This window comes from Anabrus simplex, chromosome 5, assembly GCF_040414725.1.
Source record: "Anabrus simplex isolate iqAnaSimp1 chromosome 5, ASM4041472v1, whole genome shotgun sequence".
NCBI classification, from domain to species: Eukaryota; Metazoa; Arthropoda; class Insecta; order Orthoptera; family Tettigoniidae; genus Anabrus; species Anabrus simplex.
Genome location: NC_090269.1, coordinates 261206525 through 261223088, shown reverse-complemented (window position 1 = coordinate 261223088; position 16564 = coordinate 261206525). Strand labels below are relative to the sequence as shown.

Here is a 16564-nt window from a genome sequence, read left to right as displayed (position 1 = left end):
CCCTAATGGTACGAAATGAAAGAACAAAAATTGCAAAGGCATCCACTGACCAAAATAAAAATAAAATATGGCAGGAAGAATGAATGGATGGACAGGAACTCAACAAAACACAAAATAAACAAACAAAAACCAGTGGATCGGACTCAATACAGATCGAAAATGACATTATTACCGACCAAGGAATCACTTATAAAGCACAATTATGCTTGGTGTCTAAAGGGGGTGCAAAATCCACGTCTAAGGCCCCACAGAATGGTACATGTCGCGAGTAAAATAGAACCATGGTATGTGTCATGTTGGGGTATTAATCAGAAGTAGCGAAGATGGTACTACTCACAAGTTTTGCAATACGTACAAGTAACGCAGACCTATGGTGTGTCTCACACAATGGCCCAACTCAGAGTCAACGCAAACCGAGAAGGTTCCCCACCTAGGTGTACTAAACACGGGCGCCGGTATTCCCGCGGTGTTCCTCACATAGTGGGTACTAATCACAGGCAACGCAGACCCACGGTGCTGCTCATATAGTGGTACAACTCACAGGCTACGCCCAGACCCGCGGTGTTGCACACATGGGTACGACGCACGGGTACTGGAATCCACCAGGCCAGGATTTAACTGCTACTAATCACAAACCTATTTCGTACCGAATTTAGTGGTAATACACGCAAGTACAGGCAACCTATGGTGTTCCCCGCGTGATGGTACGATTTAAAATTAGTTTCATGGTTCTAATTCAGTCAGCCCTTGGTCGCCCCTTTTAGTCGCCTCTTACGACAGGTAGGGGATACCGCGGGTGTATTCTACATGTGCGTCCCCCACCCGCAGGGGGTGCTGGTGGCTGAAAAGTATGTTGAAGAGCTATAACCCGTTCAGTTTCGAGCGACAGATTTAGGAACTACGTGTTGTTTTTTGGTTGTTTTGTACTCGTACCTCGTACCTATGACTGGCGGAGGGTCCAGCACGTGACCAAAAATGTATACAGACCGGAGCGCTGTGTAACGTCATAGCGCGACAAGTAGAGGTAAGATCTGACCAGGAGACTAACAATTATGGAAGCACGGCACCCTCGGGAAGAGCTAGACATATTGTCGTGGTTTCATTTACGACGCACAGCTGTTTACTAACGCTAGAAACCGAAAAAGTTATCTTACCAACTGAAGGAAAAGCCTATTTAAACGTACATTTTCATTGAACTGTACAATATACAGTCTAGCATTTTTCTTCAGAACATCAGAGATCGCATTTTGGTTTCTTTCCAAAGTCTTCAAATCTAGCTGGCATTTTATATGTTCTGCAGAGTCTGAGTGCTTATGTAAAGAAGGTGTTATATTCAAAAGGGCTGAAAATCCTCCTTTATTCCAAACGTTATTTGTATTGCTAAAAAGCAAGCAGGGCCAACAAAACAACTTCTGTAGAGCTGGAGAGGAACACAACCACGGAAATTCCTTAAACTACTATCGTTTGAAACTAAGATTGTAAGATTTACCGGAATGTTCCACTTCTTTTGCAGCACAAATTTGCAGTGATTCAGTAGGGCAACCAAAACGTATAACTTTATTCTGATCTTCATTTCCCCAAAGTGAAAATGGTGTTTCTAATAAAATACACACTATATCATAAACAGGATACGTGTTTAAATAAAACAGCGTGACACTAAGAATGGACCACGATGCGCAAGTACTCGTACTTGACGCAGGGAAGACGAAACATTCCTATCTTCCGGCAACTTCACTTGCACATTCCGCTATGAGGAAATTATACGCGGGTGATGTCACGGTTGTCATGGCAACCACCAAGGACAAGTGGCACTTGGGAGGTAAGAGCCAGCTGCGGAATCTCTCGCCTTCACTCAATCTCACGCGCTGTACTGTGGGTGGCCGACAGCCGGCGCTTTCGTGAGTTCCCCTGGTTCTCATCAAGTGATGCGAGCTCTTGGTGCTCCAAACGCCGTACAAAAAACATTTTCTTTCCGTAAAACTAACAAATGTCATAAGAAAAGGAAATTTAAAAAAATCATTCTGGTAAAAGTAAATGGTGAAGTGGCACTTCACCTACTTCACCTGAAAAGCCACCCCTGTACTGTAGGCAATAATTTGTACGGGTACATACTTGTGTCTATAGAGTATGCAGGGCGTAAAGAATGGGCGTAATAATAGTTTACGTGCCTAATATTATTGTAAAAGCGACAAAAATACAGAAAAAAATAATCACACTCTCAAATGTACAAACAGTGACCTTCAGGATATAATACAGTCAGCAACTCTTGTCAGGAAACAATTCTGAAGGTGATGATGAATTTCATTAGACTAAGTAAGACAATGCCTTGCAGAATAATTTCTGTTGGATGACGCCATTCTCTACTTTTCCGAGTAATTATGGCTCCCCAAGCGTTGGTCCTGGTACTGCGGTTGCACACACTTCAGAAGGTGCCATTCATAGTAGATGTCGCACACGCGAAAAGCATCACTAATAATGTTATTTGCTTTACGTCCCATTAACTACTTTTACGGTTTTCGGAAACGACGAGGTACCGGAAAATTGTCCTAGTAAATGTACCGACACCAGGTTGACGTATTTGAGCACCTTCAAATATCACGGGCTGAGCCAGGATCGAACCTGCCAAATTGGGATCAGAAGGCCAGCGCCTCAACCGTCTGAGACATTCAGCCCGGCCATGGCATCATTAGCACCGAGGCAGATCAGCTCTCATCACTGAAAACAAGCTTCGCCAAACTTCCATTCAGGCACTTTTTCGTTCATCGCTGGAGACGGACAGCATGGTGCGAGTTCAGTTTGTCCAGCTTAAAATAAACTACTGCGAATGGTCCTAGCTGACGTCGTTGGTGTGACTCCATCTCTAATTTGTTCTGTGGTCACTGTGCTATTCGCTATGACCGTTCGTGCAATGGGATGGTCTTGGTGTGCAAATGTACGTCACACCTGTCTCAAACAATACACACGGCACTTTCCTCTATCTAATGGCACCGGTGGACTGTTGACTAGTGGCTGCTGTTTGACATCGCCTAAGAGGGCTGAAACCTGGCTGACAGAGAATAATATTGGACCTACATACATAAACTGAGGCTTCGTAATGGGAAATGTAGGCAAGAGAAAGTCTATGTATGTCCCAAATATTGTACAATGCCGTATTTGGTATGTCCTCGGTGGTGTAGCATCATTAACATCTGCGTGCAGCCCTCCCAATCTCATTTGGACCAGCCGCCGCTGCTGCTGACACTTCTCGTCCAATTCTCCGGTATTCCCGAGACCCACTATACGGCCTCGTTCAAACTCGATGAAGTGCACGAACGGTAAGCACCTACACCAACCTAGCATGCCTACAGCGCTTAACAGCTTAACACAACTTCGGCAGCAGGGTATGCCGCTAGGAACAACACGTTACTCCTTCTGCAGGTATAGAACTGCGGATACCTATTAGATATTCGACGGACAACACTCCATCTCCTTGAATATTGTATTTTCACGACCGCATTGTAATCGAAACAGACTTTCAAAGTATTAGGTCGTGTTACGTACATGTAGTACGTGTTGAAGAGATGTTAAGTACAGAACAAAAATGGCCAGCCGGACACCAGTGGGATCCGACCCGACAACCCACAACCGACGCGAAATTCGCCATACTTCCATTCAGGCACTTTTTCGTTCATCGCTGGAGACGAGAACTGCCATCTGCTGGTCGTCTATTTAAGTACGTGCATAGTTCACCTTCCATTCCTCAATTCCTGTTTTGCCGCGAGGTTGTGGGTTCGGATCCCACTGGTGTCCGGCTGGCCATTTTTGTTCTGTACTTAACATCTCTTCAACACGTACTACATGTACGTAACACGACCTAATACGACTCCATCTCCTCTTTCTCCACAGCTGTGCGTTCTATTCTCGAGTAACGCCACGTGCAAATATGGCATTTCTCAATCACCGGTATTTCTTTCAATGCGACTTTTTTTACATTTTAGCATTTATCTGAGAAGGTATGCCTTTGCTGGCGGGACCTAGTGTTTACAGTGCACTATGTCTTCTGGTATAGGCTAGAGCAATTTTGTTACTTTCATTGATCTGTCTCTGTCTTATCCTTGGCTTTGACAATTTGAATGTGACTGAGGTATGGGCGATGCTAGTAATGCCATTCCTTATGCCGCCAGTTCCTGCTATGAATGGTGTGAAAATGTTACTCATAGGGTCGGTTGATGCATACATTTCAGTGGGCTTGCCAGACTGATATGTAATAGCAATTTCTGGCACGGTGAGGAAATCAACGGGAAACTACCTCACTCCTCATTTCGCTAGTAGGCCTCTTCAGTGACGCCTGCACCACTTAACAGCTGATGGCTGAGGTGTTGAGGTCCAAACTAGCCTCAGGGCTGACCACTCAACGTACATACATTTTCTCTAATTGCAGAAGAGAGAATGTCAAATTTTCATGAACACTGCTGAATTTACAGTGTGTTGCTCAACAATGTGATGTATTTCATGCAGTGTGGAGTCTGCCTGCAAATCTTCCTCTTAAAACAATAATCACCACCACTGCCTGCATAAAATGCATAAGATATAACATCAAATTTTCACTAACACTGCTGGATTTACACTGTGTTACTCAGTAACATGATGTATTTCATGCAGCGTGGAATCTACCTGCAGTTTGCAATTTCCCCCAAACTACCTTTTTCTCGATTCCATTGAGAAGCAGCCAAAGTCTTGTCTACGACTGGGTACAATGATTTATGTGAATGTTTTTTTCTCCGTTTAAAAAATACGAAACCAAGAATAAGGTCGATTTATAAAAAATTGATTTACAATTTGCTTTACGTCGCCACCAACACAGATAGCTCTTATGGCGCCGATGGGATAGGAGTGGGAAGGATGAGACCGTGGCCTTAATTATGTTACAGCCCCAGCATTAGTCTGGTGTGAAAATGGGAAAGCAGGGAAAAACCATCTTCAGGGCTGCCTGGTCATAGATTCACGGGGCTTGGACAGACTAGTTTCAGAATATTTAGCGGTGTCATACCGACCATGCTAGGAGAATTTGTCAATCTCAGCACTCAAACGAGGAGCTCATCCACCTCAATATGGCCCTATTCGCTAATGGGTACAGCCATAAAGATATCCAGTGAGCACTCCATCCCAGATGTCCAACAACCAGGGAAAAAGAAGAGAAGTGGCCAGCAGCTAAAGCCTTTCTGGGTATACTGGGAAAACAACTGACTGAATAGGGAGGCTACTGGAGTCCCATGGGGTAAAAACCAAATATAGGCCAATGAAGAAAATCCAGGAATTACTTAGGTAGTTGCTGCTAGCAGGCCATGACATTCAGTAGAGCGACACCAAAGCACTGTCAACTACTGTGTCTTATCACGCCCAGCTACAGAGGGAAGCCATTGAAATCCTGAAGCACACCAACAGCTTCAACCCTAAGGAGGAATCTGAACAGGTAAACAAAGTCTGGTTTCCAGTCCTGAAAGCCTTAAATCCTGAAGGATACGATGGCCGAGGCAGAACAGAAAAGGCAACGGGTGATCAGTTGCCTGATTCCGCCAAGGCATGTTGATGTACATCCGGCTCCTTAATGCTTCAACCATTGGCCGAAGAACAACCAATCAGTGACTGCACCCCTAGCATGGCAGACCAATAGGCGAGCAGCATACCGTAGCCTGCACTATATAATGAGGTGGAATTACAACACCACTTCATTCCACTGAGAGCTTTGCTGCTATCAATGTCAGACAGAACCCTTGACAATGCCGAACGCAATATTCGGTGAAACATCGGGACCATCGCATGCTCCTGGACCACGGCCTACAAACTCGGAAAACACTGACCCGATATGTATAACTATGTTTGAGGTAAGCAAATTTCTGTTCTTATTCTCTACTATCTGTACCCACCATTCTTGAGGGGTTAATCGAATCAAGGTACAGTTGCCAAATATACAAAAAAGAATGTTAATTTCATATTGCCTACTGTAGGGGCTAAAGACAACATGGTTATTATCTGTTATTCTTTGTATTTCACTGCTAGAAACAGTGTTAACATAAGAGACTGATACGCACAGAGGATACATGGTTTCTTCATTGACGACATACCAAATTGTAGGTGATTACATTTGAGCCCAATTCTATATTTGAGATACTTGGAGCTGTCATTTAATCTAATGGTTCTTTGTACATCACATTCGTCGTTCTGTTACAATGAACACAAAGTAACAGTGATTTACTGCTACTAACACAGGAGCATGCATTGTACATTCCTCTTATCTCTGTCAGCTGTGAGTCTCTTCTGTCTTGCATCTTCACTCCAAGTGGCCCAGCATGCAGCCTGCCTGTCAGTCTGGTATTCCTCTGCTTATCGCTCTCTGTGTTTTGGCAAGCTGACTAGCACCAGCTTGGCTCAATGAGCCATGCCTCTCCTTCTAACTGGCTCTCAGACTTTTGAACAGGTCTTGTTCTCTTGACACTCGAAGAATATCGACCGAGATTTGTTCCTTTCCAGTGAGGCACGAGTGTTGAAACTGGTTGGCGACCTATGTTAATGACATGTGTGGAAGTGTGTGGTGCTGTTATTACTTGGATGTAAGGTTAGGATAGTGCTTTGGTACTAAAAAAAATAAGGTACTACCAAAGCATTTCTCTGGAATATGGGGGGTGGGTACAACTTGGAATTACCACACTGACAACGGCCGGTGTAGGTGTCAAGATTCAAACTCCATGCCTCTGAATGGAATGAATAAAGGCCTTAAGAAGTAAATGAAAATGCTCAAAACCCAGTACTGTAAGAACATCGGTCTTCGAGTGCCACAAAAGTGAGCGTTTGAACAGTTACATTGTCTGTTTTAACTTTGTTACACTGGTTACACAGCACTATGCGCACCTGCTGCAGAGCAATGTCCATTAGGAATTAGACGGTAAAATATTCCATTAATAGTATCTGCCTTATTATTCCTCGTATCAAAAAAGTGTACATGAGGAAAAGTTTTAGAAATAGATTCCCAGTTGATCATGGATATTTTGTGAGAGAGTAAAATTACTGTTTTTGTCTTCCTATAAAGCTCTGGTCATTCAGGGATTTTGAAATGGGTCTCTGGATTCTAAATAATTATGGAGTTTGGTTGAAATATGTCCAATGGTTTTACAGTTACAAGAAATCAAACAGACAAACACAGACACCAGAGCTAAAAAAAAATCTGTAGACGGTTATTATCCTTCTTCAGGTGGTGTAACAAAAGGCTGATAATCTCACTGTTCTCCCCCTTAAATCAACCACTGAACCAACCACATCATGATTATAAGCAGAACAAGAGCTGATGACAGGCCAGATATGAAGGATGGAGAAGACAACCCACATACAGTATATTCCCGTTGGGGCAGGGGCAGTAAAATATATCCATGGTATTCTTACCTGTTGTAAGAGGTGACTGCAAGGGGCTTTCAAATAATGAGCATGGGGCCCCTAGCTGCGTCCAGGATTGCTTCCACCTACTTGTGTCAGGCTTCACACTTTCATGTTTCCTAGTCAACTCTTTTTCTCTTCCGACCCTAATGGTATTAGGTTTGTGATGCCAACGGAGTCTTTCATTTTTGTGCCCTTTGAGGTCCTTCCCTTTCTTTTGCCGATACCTTCATTTTTCAAATGTTCAGGCCTATTTAGCTCTTCTTCTGGGTTGAACCATGTTGTTGTTTTCTGTACATTTTTACAGTTTGCTGACTTTCTGAATACATTGCAGTAGGTATTCTTTGACAAGGCGACTGGGAGACGGATTACCTTGGATCGAGTAGCGGTATTTCATCATACATTCATGTATTTAACACACTTATTCCACCTTGTCAATACATTTAATAGTTTATTGCCATTAACATCCGTACATGTTTCAAGAAGCTTCATTTGCTCTCTTCCTCAGCGACATGTCTGTCTGTTAGGTCATCAGCTGAGAGGCTGGTTGGATCCTCAAATAGCACCACCAAAGGTTATGCGGTTATAAGCCCAAAAACCAATGGCAGCACCAAAATGAGGCGTACTAGGCAAGATGAGGAGTGAGGTAGTTTGCCATTGCTTTCCTCACTGGGTCAGAAAGTACTATTGCAGCACGACTGACCCTATGAGCAGCACCCTTCATAACACTCAGATGAACTAGTCATGCTCTGAATGTCATTACTTAGCACTACCCATACCCCAGCAACTTCCATATTGTCACAGCCATGGATGTTGACTGGGACTTCGGTGGAAGCTACACTTTACTCTGGCCTGTGACATAAATTACCAAAATATTCTTGGACTTCTTACCTATTTATAATCTCAAAACCCTAACCTTGCCTCATTAACCCAATCGCATCATTTGACGACTCTAGCTCATCATAGTTATTCGTGGCACATGAATGACAAGCTCTGCTCGCGGCGATGCACAGCTGTACATCAATCCATGTAGTTCAGTCACTAACCCACAGATGCCAATTGTATGCATTCTGAGCTGAAGTTTACACATGTGGCTTCGGTTTTTTCCCTTTCACCAGGTTCTCACACACTTCCGGAACAAGAGATAAGAGAATCTTTTTTCACATAATTTCGCTCATGTCAGTTGCCATCATGGTGTCAAGCAGATGTTCTGGTGTTGATGAAGAAGGAATATGGAAGCTAATAGATAGTCTTATAGAGAGTGATATTGAAGGCAGTGATGTTTGTGATGACAAAATAGACCCTGAAGTCCTTAGTTCGAGTACTAGCGATGCGTATAATAGTTCTGATGGCATGGAAAGTGATGCAAATAACGACGGTGTGCCGAGTCTTTCAAAACGAGCTCGTACCTCGGCACAGACTAACTTGACTGACTGGAACTGGACAAAAAGTGACAATAAACCTATTGTACATAAGTTTAGTGAATAAAGTGGGGTTAGTGAAAACTTATTGAAAAAGTTTGATACGCAGCCACTATCTGAACTCTCAGCTTTTTGTGAATACATGAACCCTTTGTTTGACAAAATATCTGTCGAGACAAATTCATATGCAACAAAACAGTTGAGCAATCCTGACAGAAAAAAGTTGAAAGACGATGACAAATGGTTTGAGACTACACCCGACAAAATTAGGGCATATTTTGCATTAGTTATACGAGTGTCATAAGTGCGAAAGTCAAGAATACAGTTATACTGGAGTAAAAACAGGTGTATAAACATTCCTATTTTTCGTGAAACCATGAGCAGGGGAAAATTTATTATAATTTCATGATTTTTACATTTTGTTGACGATGAACAAGTCGATAGTAGTGACAAACTAAGAAAGATTAGGCCTATAATACAACATTTCTGCTCCAAATTTTCAGAATTATATTTACCTTCACAAAACATTGATCTAGATAAAAGTCTAATGAAATTCAGAGGCCGCCTTTCATATGTCCAGTGTAATAGGTCTAAACGTTCTAGGTTTGGAATAAAAATTTACAAAATTTGTGAATCAAGTTCTGGCTACTGTCTGTCTTTCAAAATTTATGTAGGTGATGATGTAATGGATCCAAGTCTGCCAGCAAGTACAAACGTTGTGCTCAACATGTGTGAACCCTTGTTAGGCCGAGGGCATACATTGTTTTTAGATAACTGGTATTCTTCCCCAGATTTATTCAAAAGGCTACACGACAAGCAGATGAATGAAATTGGAACTGTTAGACAGAACCGAAAAGACATGCCTCGCGATATCAGCAAGACAAAACTAAAACGTAAAGAGTATGAAACATGGGCTGCCAACAGTATGTTGTGTGTGAAGTGGAAAGATAACAAGGATGTTTGCTTTCTCACCATTAAACACAAATCAGCTGACATGACAGGGACAGGCAAACTCAGACAAAAGAGAGGACAAACCCCTAGGGAAGAAGTGATAAAGCCCAACTGGGGCCTTGAATACCAGAAGGGGATGGGTGGTGTTGATCTTCAGGATCAGGTTACAGCTCTGTTCCCCGTCATGCGACGCACAGTGAAAGGGTATAGGAAAATATTACCTCCTAGATATGTGTATTTTCAATTCCTTCACTGTGTATCACAAGATCGCTGCTAACAGAAAGACGAGCTACAAGGACTTCAGAGCTAGCATTGCACAGCAGCTACTAGAGACTGTTCAGTTGCCGGAGTACTCGGTTCGAGGTCGATCTTCAGCGAGCAACCCCCCCCACCCCCGATTACAAGCTAAATCATGGGCCCAATTTCCCATGCGTATTCCCCCTACAGAGAAATCAAAAGTCACAAGGTGTGGTGTTGTGTGCTACAGCCGGGGTGAAAGAAGTGAAAGTTGCTGGCAGTGCAAAAAGTGTGGCGTAGCTCTTCACTTAGAAGAATGTTTTGAGGTGTACCGCACCCAGCAGACATACTAAAATAGTGGCATTGGTAAGTTTATTACTTCATTATCAAGCATGCAAATTTTCAGAAAGGAATATTTAGTGGTTGGTTTTGTATGATTTTCTAAATAATAGTGTGACGACGACGGCCGTAGAACGGTATTTAAATGTGATTTCTTAGTGAACTCCTATGGTATTTAAATGTGAGGCGAATGGGTTAAGATAATTTTAGATATCCATAAATCCACTGAAAATTTTTTGATTTAATGATGTCCTTATGAGATCAAACATCAAATCAATCCTTGTGTTCTCAATAACATTGCAAAGTATATAAAGCAATAAAATAAAATGATATAAATGATATGTTGAAATGTTAAAAACTAACAGCTTCCTTGTCTCAACTGTTCATTTACTGACTTACAACACTAAGTGCGTCCCCTCGTAAAAACCAACCATAATTAAAATTCAAAAACAAAAAACATATACAGTCAAAACTGGTTAGGACGTTTTTGTGGGAGCTGAAAAAAATAGCGTCCTAAAGACGGAACGTGCTAAAAATTAAAAACAATTACGCTGTTTAATTTAAGGTTAGGTTTGAACGAAAAAATTATTACGATGAAAACAAAGAAACAAGTGTTTACAATTATAATTAATGAAATAAATAATGACATAATATATTTTAAGAACACCAACAAAGCAAAACTTCAAGGAAAATATTTTTAGAGACGCGAACTATACACCTCGCTTAAAAAAATGTTTAAAGTTATCGTAGGAATGTCCAACATCTGGGCTATCTGCACACATTTCATGTGTGGATTAGCATCTGCATTCTCAATGAACTCGTGTCATTTAATATTTGTCTCCAGTACTCTAATTTTGATCGACGTCTATTATTTTTTTTCCTCTAAGGAATCGTCTATTATTTTCTTCAATAATCCATCTTGTCTAAGTATATGGCCTATTAGATGATCTCGCAGTCTTCTTATTTGTGTCATAAAACCCCTCATCATTCGTGACTGACGCTCGCTGCACCTGTAGGCCGACATGCTAGCGCCATGACATTAAGTTCTCTACCAAATCCTCACCCAGGCCAGTCGTTGCATCGTGCACGCAATGTGGCCAGGAACGCTAATTTAAATTTCTTACATACATACATACATTATCATTATAGACTGTTATGCCTTTCAGCATTCAGTCTGCAAGCCCCTATGAATTTAATAAACGTAGCCAAAATCCTCGATTTGCAACTAGTGTTGTGGCCTCATTTAGTTCTATACCTCTTATCTTTAAATCATTAGAAACCGAGTCTAACCATCACCGTCTTGGTCTCCCTCTACTTCTCTTACCCTCCATAACTGAGTCCATTATTCTCCTAGGTAACCTATCCTCCTCCATTTGCCTCACATGACCCCACCGCCGAAGCCGGTTTATGCGTACAGCTTCATCCATCGAGTTCATTCCTAAATTAGACTTTATCTCCTCATTCCGAGTACCCTCCTGCCATTGTTCCCACCTGTTGGTACCAGCAAACATTCTTGATATTTTCATGTCTGTTACTTGTAACTTATGAATAAGATATCCTGAGTCCACCCAGCTTTTGCTCCCGTAAAGCAAAGTTGGTCTGAAAATAGACCAATGTAAAGATAGTTTCGTCTGGGAGCTGACTTCCTTCTTACAGAATACTGTTGATCGCAACTGCGAGCTCACTGTATTAGCTTTACTACACCTTGATTCAATCTCACTTACTATATTATTACCATCCTAGGAGAACACACAACCGAAATACTTGAAATTATCGACCTGTTCTAGCTTTGTATCACCAATCTGACATTCAATTCTGTTGTATTTCTTACCTACTGACATCAATTTAGTCTTCGAGAGGCTAATTTTCATACCATACTCATTGCACCTATTTTCAAGTTCCAAGATATTAGACTGCAGGCTTTTGGCACAGTCTGCCATTAAGACCAAGTCGTCAGCATAGGCCAAACTGCTTACTACATTTCTATCTAACTGAAGCTCTCCCTGCCATTTTTTACCTTTCAGCAGATGATCCATGTAAACTACGAACAGCAAAGGTGAAATATTACAGCCTTGTCTAACCCCTGCAAGTACCCTAAACCAAGAACTCATTCTACCATCAATTCTCACTGAAGCCCAATTGTCAACATAAATGCCTTTGATTGATTTTAATAATCTACCTTTAATTCCATAGTCCCCCAGTATAGCGAACATCTTTTCCCTCGGTACTCCTTCATATGCTTTCTCTAGAACGATGAAACATAAACACAACTGCCTATTCCTCTTGTAGCATTTTTCAATTACCTGGTGCATACTGAAAATCTGATCCTGAGAGCCTCTCTGTGGTTTGGAACCACACTGGTTTTCATCCAACTTCCTCTCAACGACTGACCACACCCTCCCTTCCAAGATGCCAGTGAATACTTTGCCTGGTATACTAATCAATGAGATACCTCGATAGTTGTTGCAATCCTTCCTGTTCCCTTGCTTATAGATAGGTGCAATTACTGCTTTTGTCCAATCTGAAGGTACCTTACCAACACTCCACGCTAATTTTACTACTCTATGAAGCCATTTCATCCCTGCATTCCCACTATACTTCACCATTTCAGGTCTAATTTCATCTATTCCTGCTGCCTTATGACAATGGAGTTTATTTACCATCCTTTCCACTCCCTCAAGCGTAATTTCACCAACATCATTTTCCTTCTCCCCATGAGCTTGGCTGTTTGCAACACCACCAGGATGATTTCCTTTTACATTGAGAAAATTTTTAAAATATTCCCTCCACCTCTCCAGTGATTCCCTGGGATCTATTATGAGTTCACCTGAATTACTCAAAACACTGTTCATTTCGTTTTTCCCCTCCCTTCCTAAGATTCTTTATTACTGTCCAGAAAGGTTTCCCTGCTGTTTGACCTAGCCTTTCCAGGTTATTACCAAAATCTTCCCATGACTTCTTTTTGGATCAACAACTATTTGTTTCGCTCTGTTTCTTTCATCTACGTACAAATCCCTGTCTGCCTCGGCCCTTGTTTGGAGCCATTTCTGATAAGCCTTCTTTTTACGTTTACAAGCTGTTCTCACTTGGCATTTCCACCAAGATGTTCGCCTTTTCCATCTTTACACACAGTCGTTCCTAGGCATTCCCTTGCTGTTCGTACTACGGCATCCCTGTATGCCACCCATTCTCTTTCTATATCCTGAGCCTGCTTACTGTCCACTGTTCGAAACTTCTCACTAATCGTTTCTGTGTACTTCTGTCTAATTTCCTCGTCCTCTAGATTTTATACCCTCATTCGTTTGCAGACAGATTTCACTTTCTCTACCCTAGGCCTAGAGGTACTTAGTTCACTACAGATCAGATAGTGGTCTGTATCATCGAAAAATCCGCGAAAAACTTGTACATTCCTAACAGAATTCCTGACTTCAAAGTCTGTTAAGATATAGTCTATTATGGATCTGGTACCCCTAGCCTCCCATGTGTAGCGGTGAATAGCCGTATGCTTGAAGAATGTATTTGTAACAGCTAAACCCATAATAGCACAGATGTCCAGCAAACGCTTCCCATTCCCATTAGCTTCCATTTCTTATGGTGGGAATATTACGAACGTACTAAAGAGAGACATAAATGTGCAGTCCAGGTTTCTTTCACGTGTATTTAATAGGATATAAATTAAGCACCAACACGTCAGCTGTATACGTACGTACAGTAGGCCAATTTACGTACGTTGTTACACAATGCACTCACAATCATAAAATTAAGCACCAACACGTCACATGAGTTCCTGTTGTACAATCCAAACAAACACACGCCCACATTAAAGACTGGCTTGAGACTGATGCTCCCTGCAGCTGTAGGCCGACATGCTAGGGCTGTGAAATTAAGTTCTCTACCAAATCCTCACCCAAGGCAGTTGCTGCTGGTGCATCGTGCATGGAACATGGCCAGGAACGCTAATTTAAATTTCCTACGGTTGGAATATTACGAACGTACTAAAGTGTGATGTAAATGTGATATCCAGGTTTCTTTAACATGTATTTAATAGGACATGGACTGGGACTTTGGAATAATGATGTAATAGCCACGGAAACACGCTAGAGAAGGACGTCTTAACCAGTTTCGACTGTAACGGAAATATTTAATTCAATAAAGATGTGTTGAAAACATTAATTAATAGCAGCATTTTCTATGTTGGAACATCTCCTTTACTTTCTAGTCATTCTCAATCTTTCTACGGATCTAAAACTCAATATGGCTGTTTGTCAAAATTCGTACACAATTAAACAGGATCTTAACCTTAACTGATATCGAATAACCACTGTTCAGAAACCCATAACAGGTATTTGTATTTCTTCCTGTACTGACTTGGCTAAAGAAGTTAAAATCTATTTAAAATAATATATGCTTGGTCCACTTTGTCCATACACTTTCATAATTGAAAATCCTTTATTTAAAACATGTTTTGGGAAATAATACATTCCCTTCATCAGAAAGGTCCTCACGTGTTTTGGTTTAGACGACAGAGTAAAGTTGACGTTGCATGCAAAAAGTTTTTGTTTTCTGCCTACAACTGATCTAGAATAAGATAGTTATCTGGTTCGCCTGGTTTCTCGAGAAGAATTAAATAACTCTACATACCATGGAAGCTTCACATCTAAGATTCAAGCCTCTTCTAATTCTTCCTCTGATTAGTATTACGAGAGTATGGTTACCCAGTTGTATTTTCTCTTTAAACAATAATCACCACCACCAATCGATGTATATGTAGATGAAAGTAGACTCAGTTTTGGTTCAAGACCAATCACTTCCATACATAACTAAAATATCAAACAAATGGGATGATTTAAAAGAAGTCACCATCATAATTTTGTAGCAAACTTTCAGAAGGAAGACAGTAACCTGAACCACATACAGTCATGCAATACAATAGTTCTTGATTCCTACCTTGTCGTCATCGGAAGCAAGGAGCATATCCAGCCAAGGGTAAAACATGCCCTCTTCAGCAAGGCCCTGAGGGTTAAAACATGGACCACAACACAGTAGAGCACTCATAGCTTGTAGAGCTGAAAGTTGAAGTTCTCCACCAGGCTTCTCTTCACCTTCTTGGGCAGGAGCTGGGCAGCCCAGAGGACGACCAAAACGACCACTCCAGCCAGCAAATAGAGTGAACAAATTATGACGTAGATCCCGCTTCAAAAGAGTGTGGCAGGTTTCCACTGAAACGAGGATCAAAGAAATATACTGTAACAAATTCTCTAAACATCATGGAATTTGACATATATTTTTAGTCAAGTACATAAATTATATGCTGAAAAGCTGTTAAGTACAGAACAAAAATTGTCAACCAGACACCAGTGGGAACCGAGCCCACAACGTTTGGATTTTGATACTCTTCCAATTCCGCTACGATGGCCTCAGACATTCTGTTAACAGGGAGTAGAGCTACAGGTCTGGCACTACAGAAAGTACAACTCTACAGTGTGTGCTAATTGCCCACTGTGGGCTATTCAAATTAAATATGCAACATCAAGTATTACTTCAAATATTTCTCTATTTGCCCTGTGTCTCTTATGATAATAACTGATTGGTTTTAGCATCCTTTTAACTAATTATGGAGATGCCAAGCTGCTGGTATTTTGTCCTGTAGGAGTTATTTTAACATGTCAGTAAATCTAACAATATAAGGTTGGTTTGTTTGAGCAGAAATCGAAACCACCAACTTGGGCTCAGTAGGCCAGCATCTAACATCCAAACCACTCAGCCCAGCCTAATGTTTCTAGTCTCCTAAAACTAGAATAAGACTTCAGCTCTTCACCTTTTTTCTTCTCTATCCCATTTTCTCCTCGTCCTACACTTCTCACATCAAGAAAACATTTCTCAACAATTGCACCTTCTACAAATATGAATGCCTGCTCGCCTGATAAAGTTGGGAAGAACTGAGAATGATGAGAAAGAATCCATCTCTAAAGTTGGCAGTGTGTGAAAGTTAAAATTGTCCTTACTATTATAAGTTATTATGTTCTTCCTTCTGTCTCCTTTCCAATACTCCCCATGGACAATCTACTTCGTTTTTGTTTCAACTGTTTGAGTGTGTTTCTTTTTTGTTAACATCACACGGACACAGGTAGGTCTTATGGTGACGAAAGTGTCTTTCTATACTGGTTTTGAGCTCCCTGTCTTTGATGTTTAATGAAAAAGAACAAAGT

At 41.3% G+C, this 16564-nt stretch overlaps 1 protein-coding gene across 2 annotated transcripts in view; it reads right to left on the bottom strand.

The window, feature by feature from the left end:
* The window catches only part of fry (Protein furry), a 1574680-nt gene that overhangs the window by 1304836 nt on the left and 253280 nt on the right, over positions 1-16564 (bottom strand). For both annotated transcript variants that reach the window (XR_011018272.1, XM_068227610.1), the window contains exon 22: positions 15303-15574. Coding sequence is in view for 1 of the 2 variants with exons in the window: in XM_068227610.1 (XP_068083711.1) it covers positions 15303-15574 (272 nt within the window). In the remaining variant the exon portion in view is untranslated. The remainder of the gene's footprint in view (positions 1-15302; positions 15575-16564) is intronic.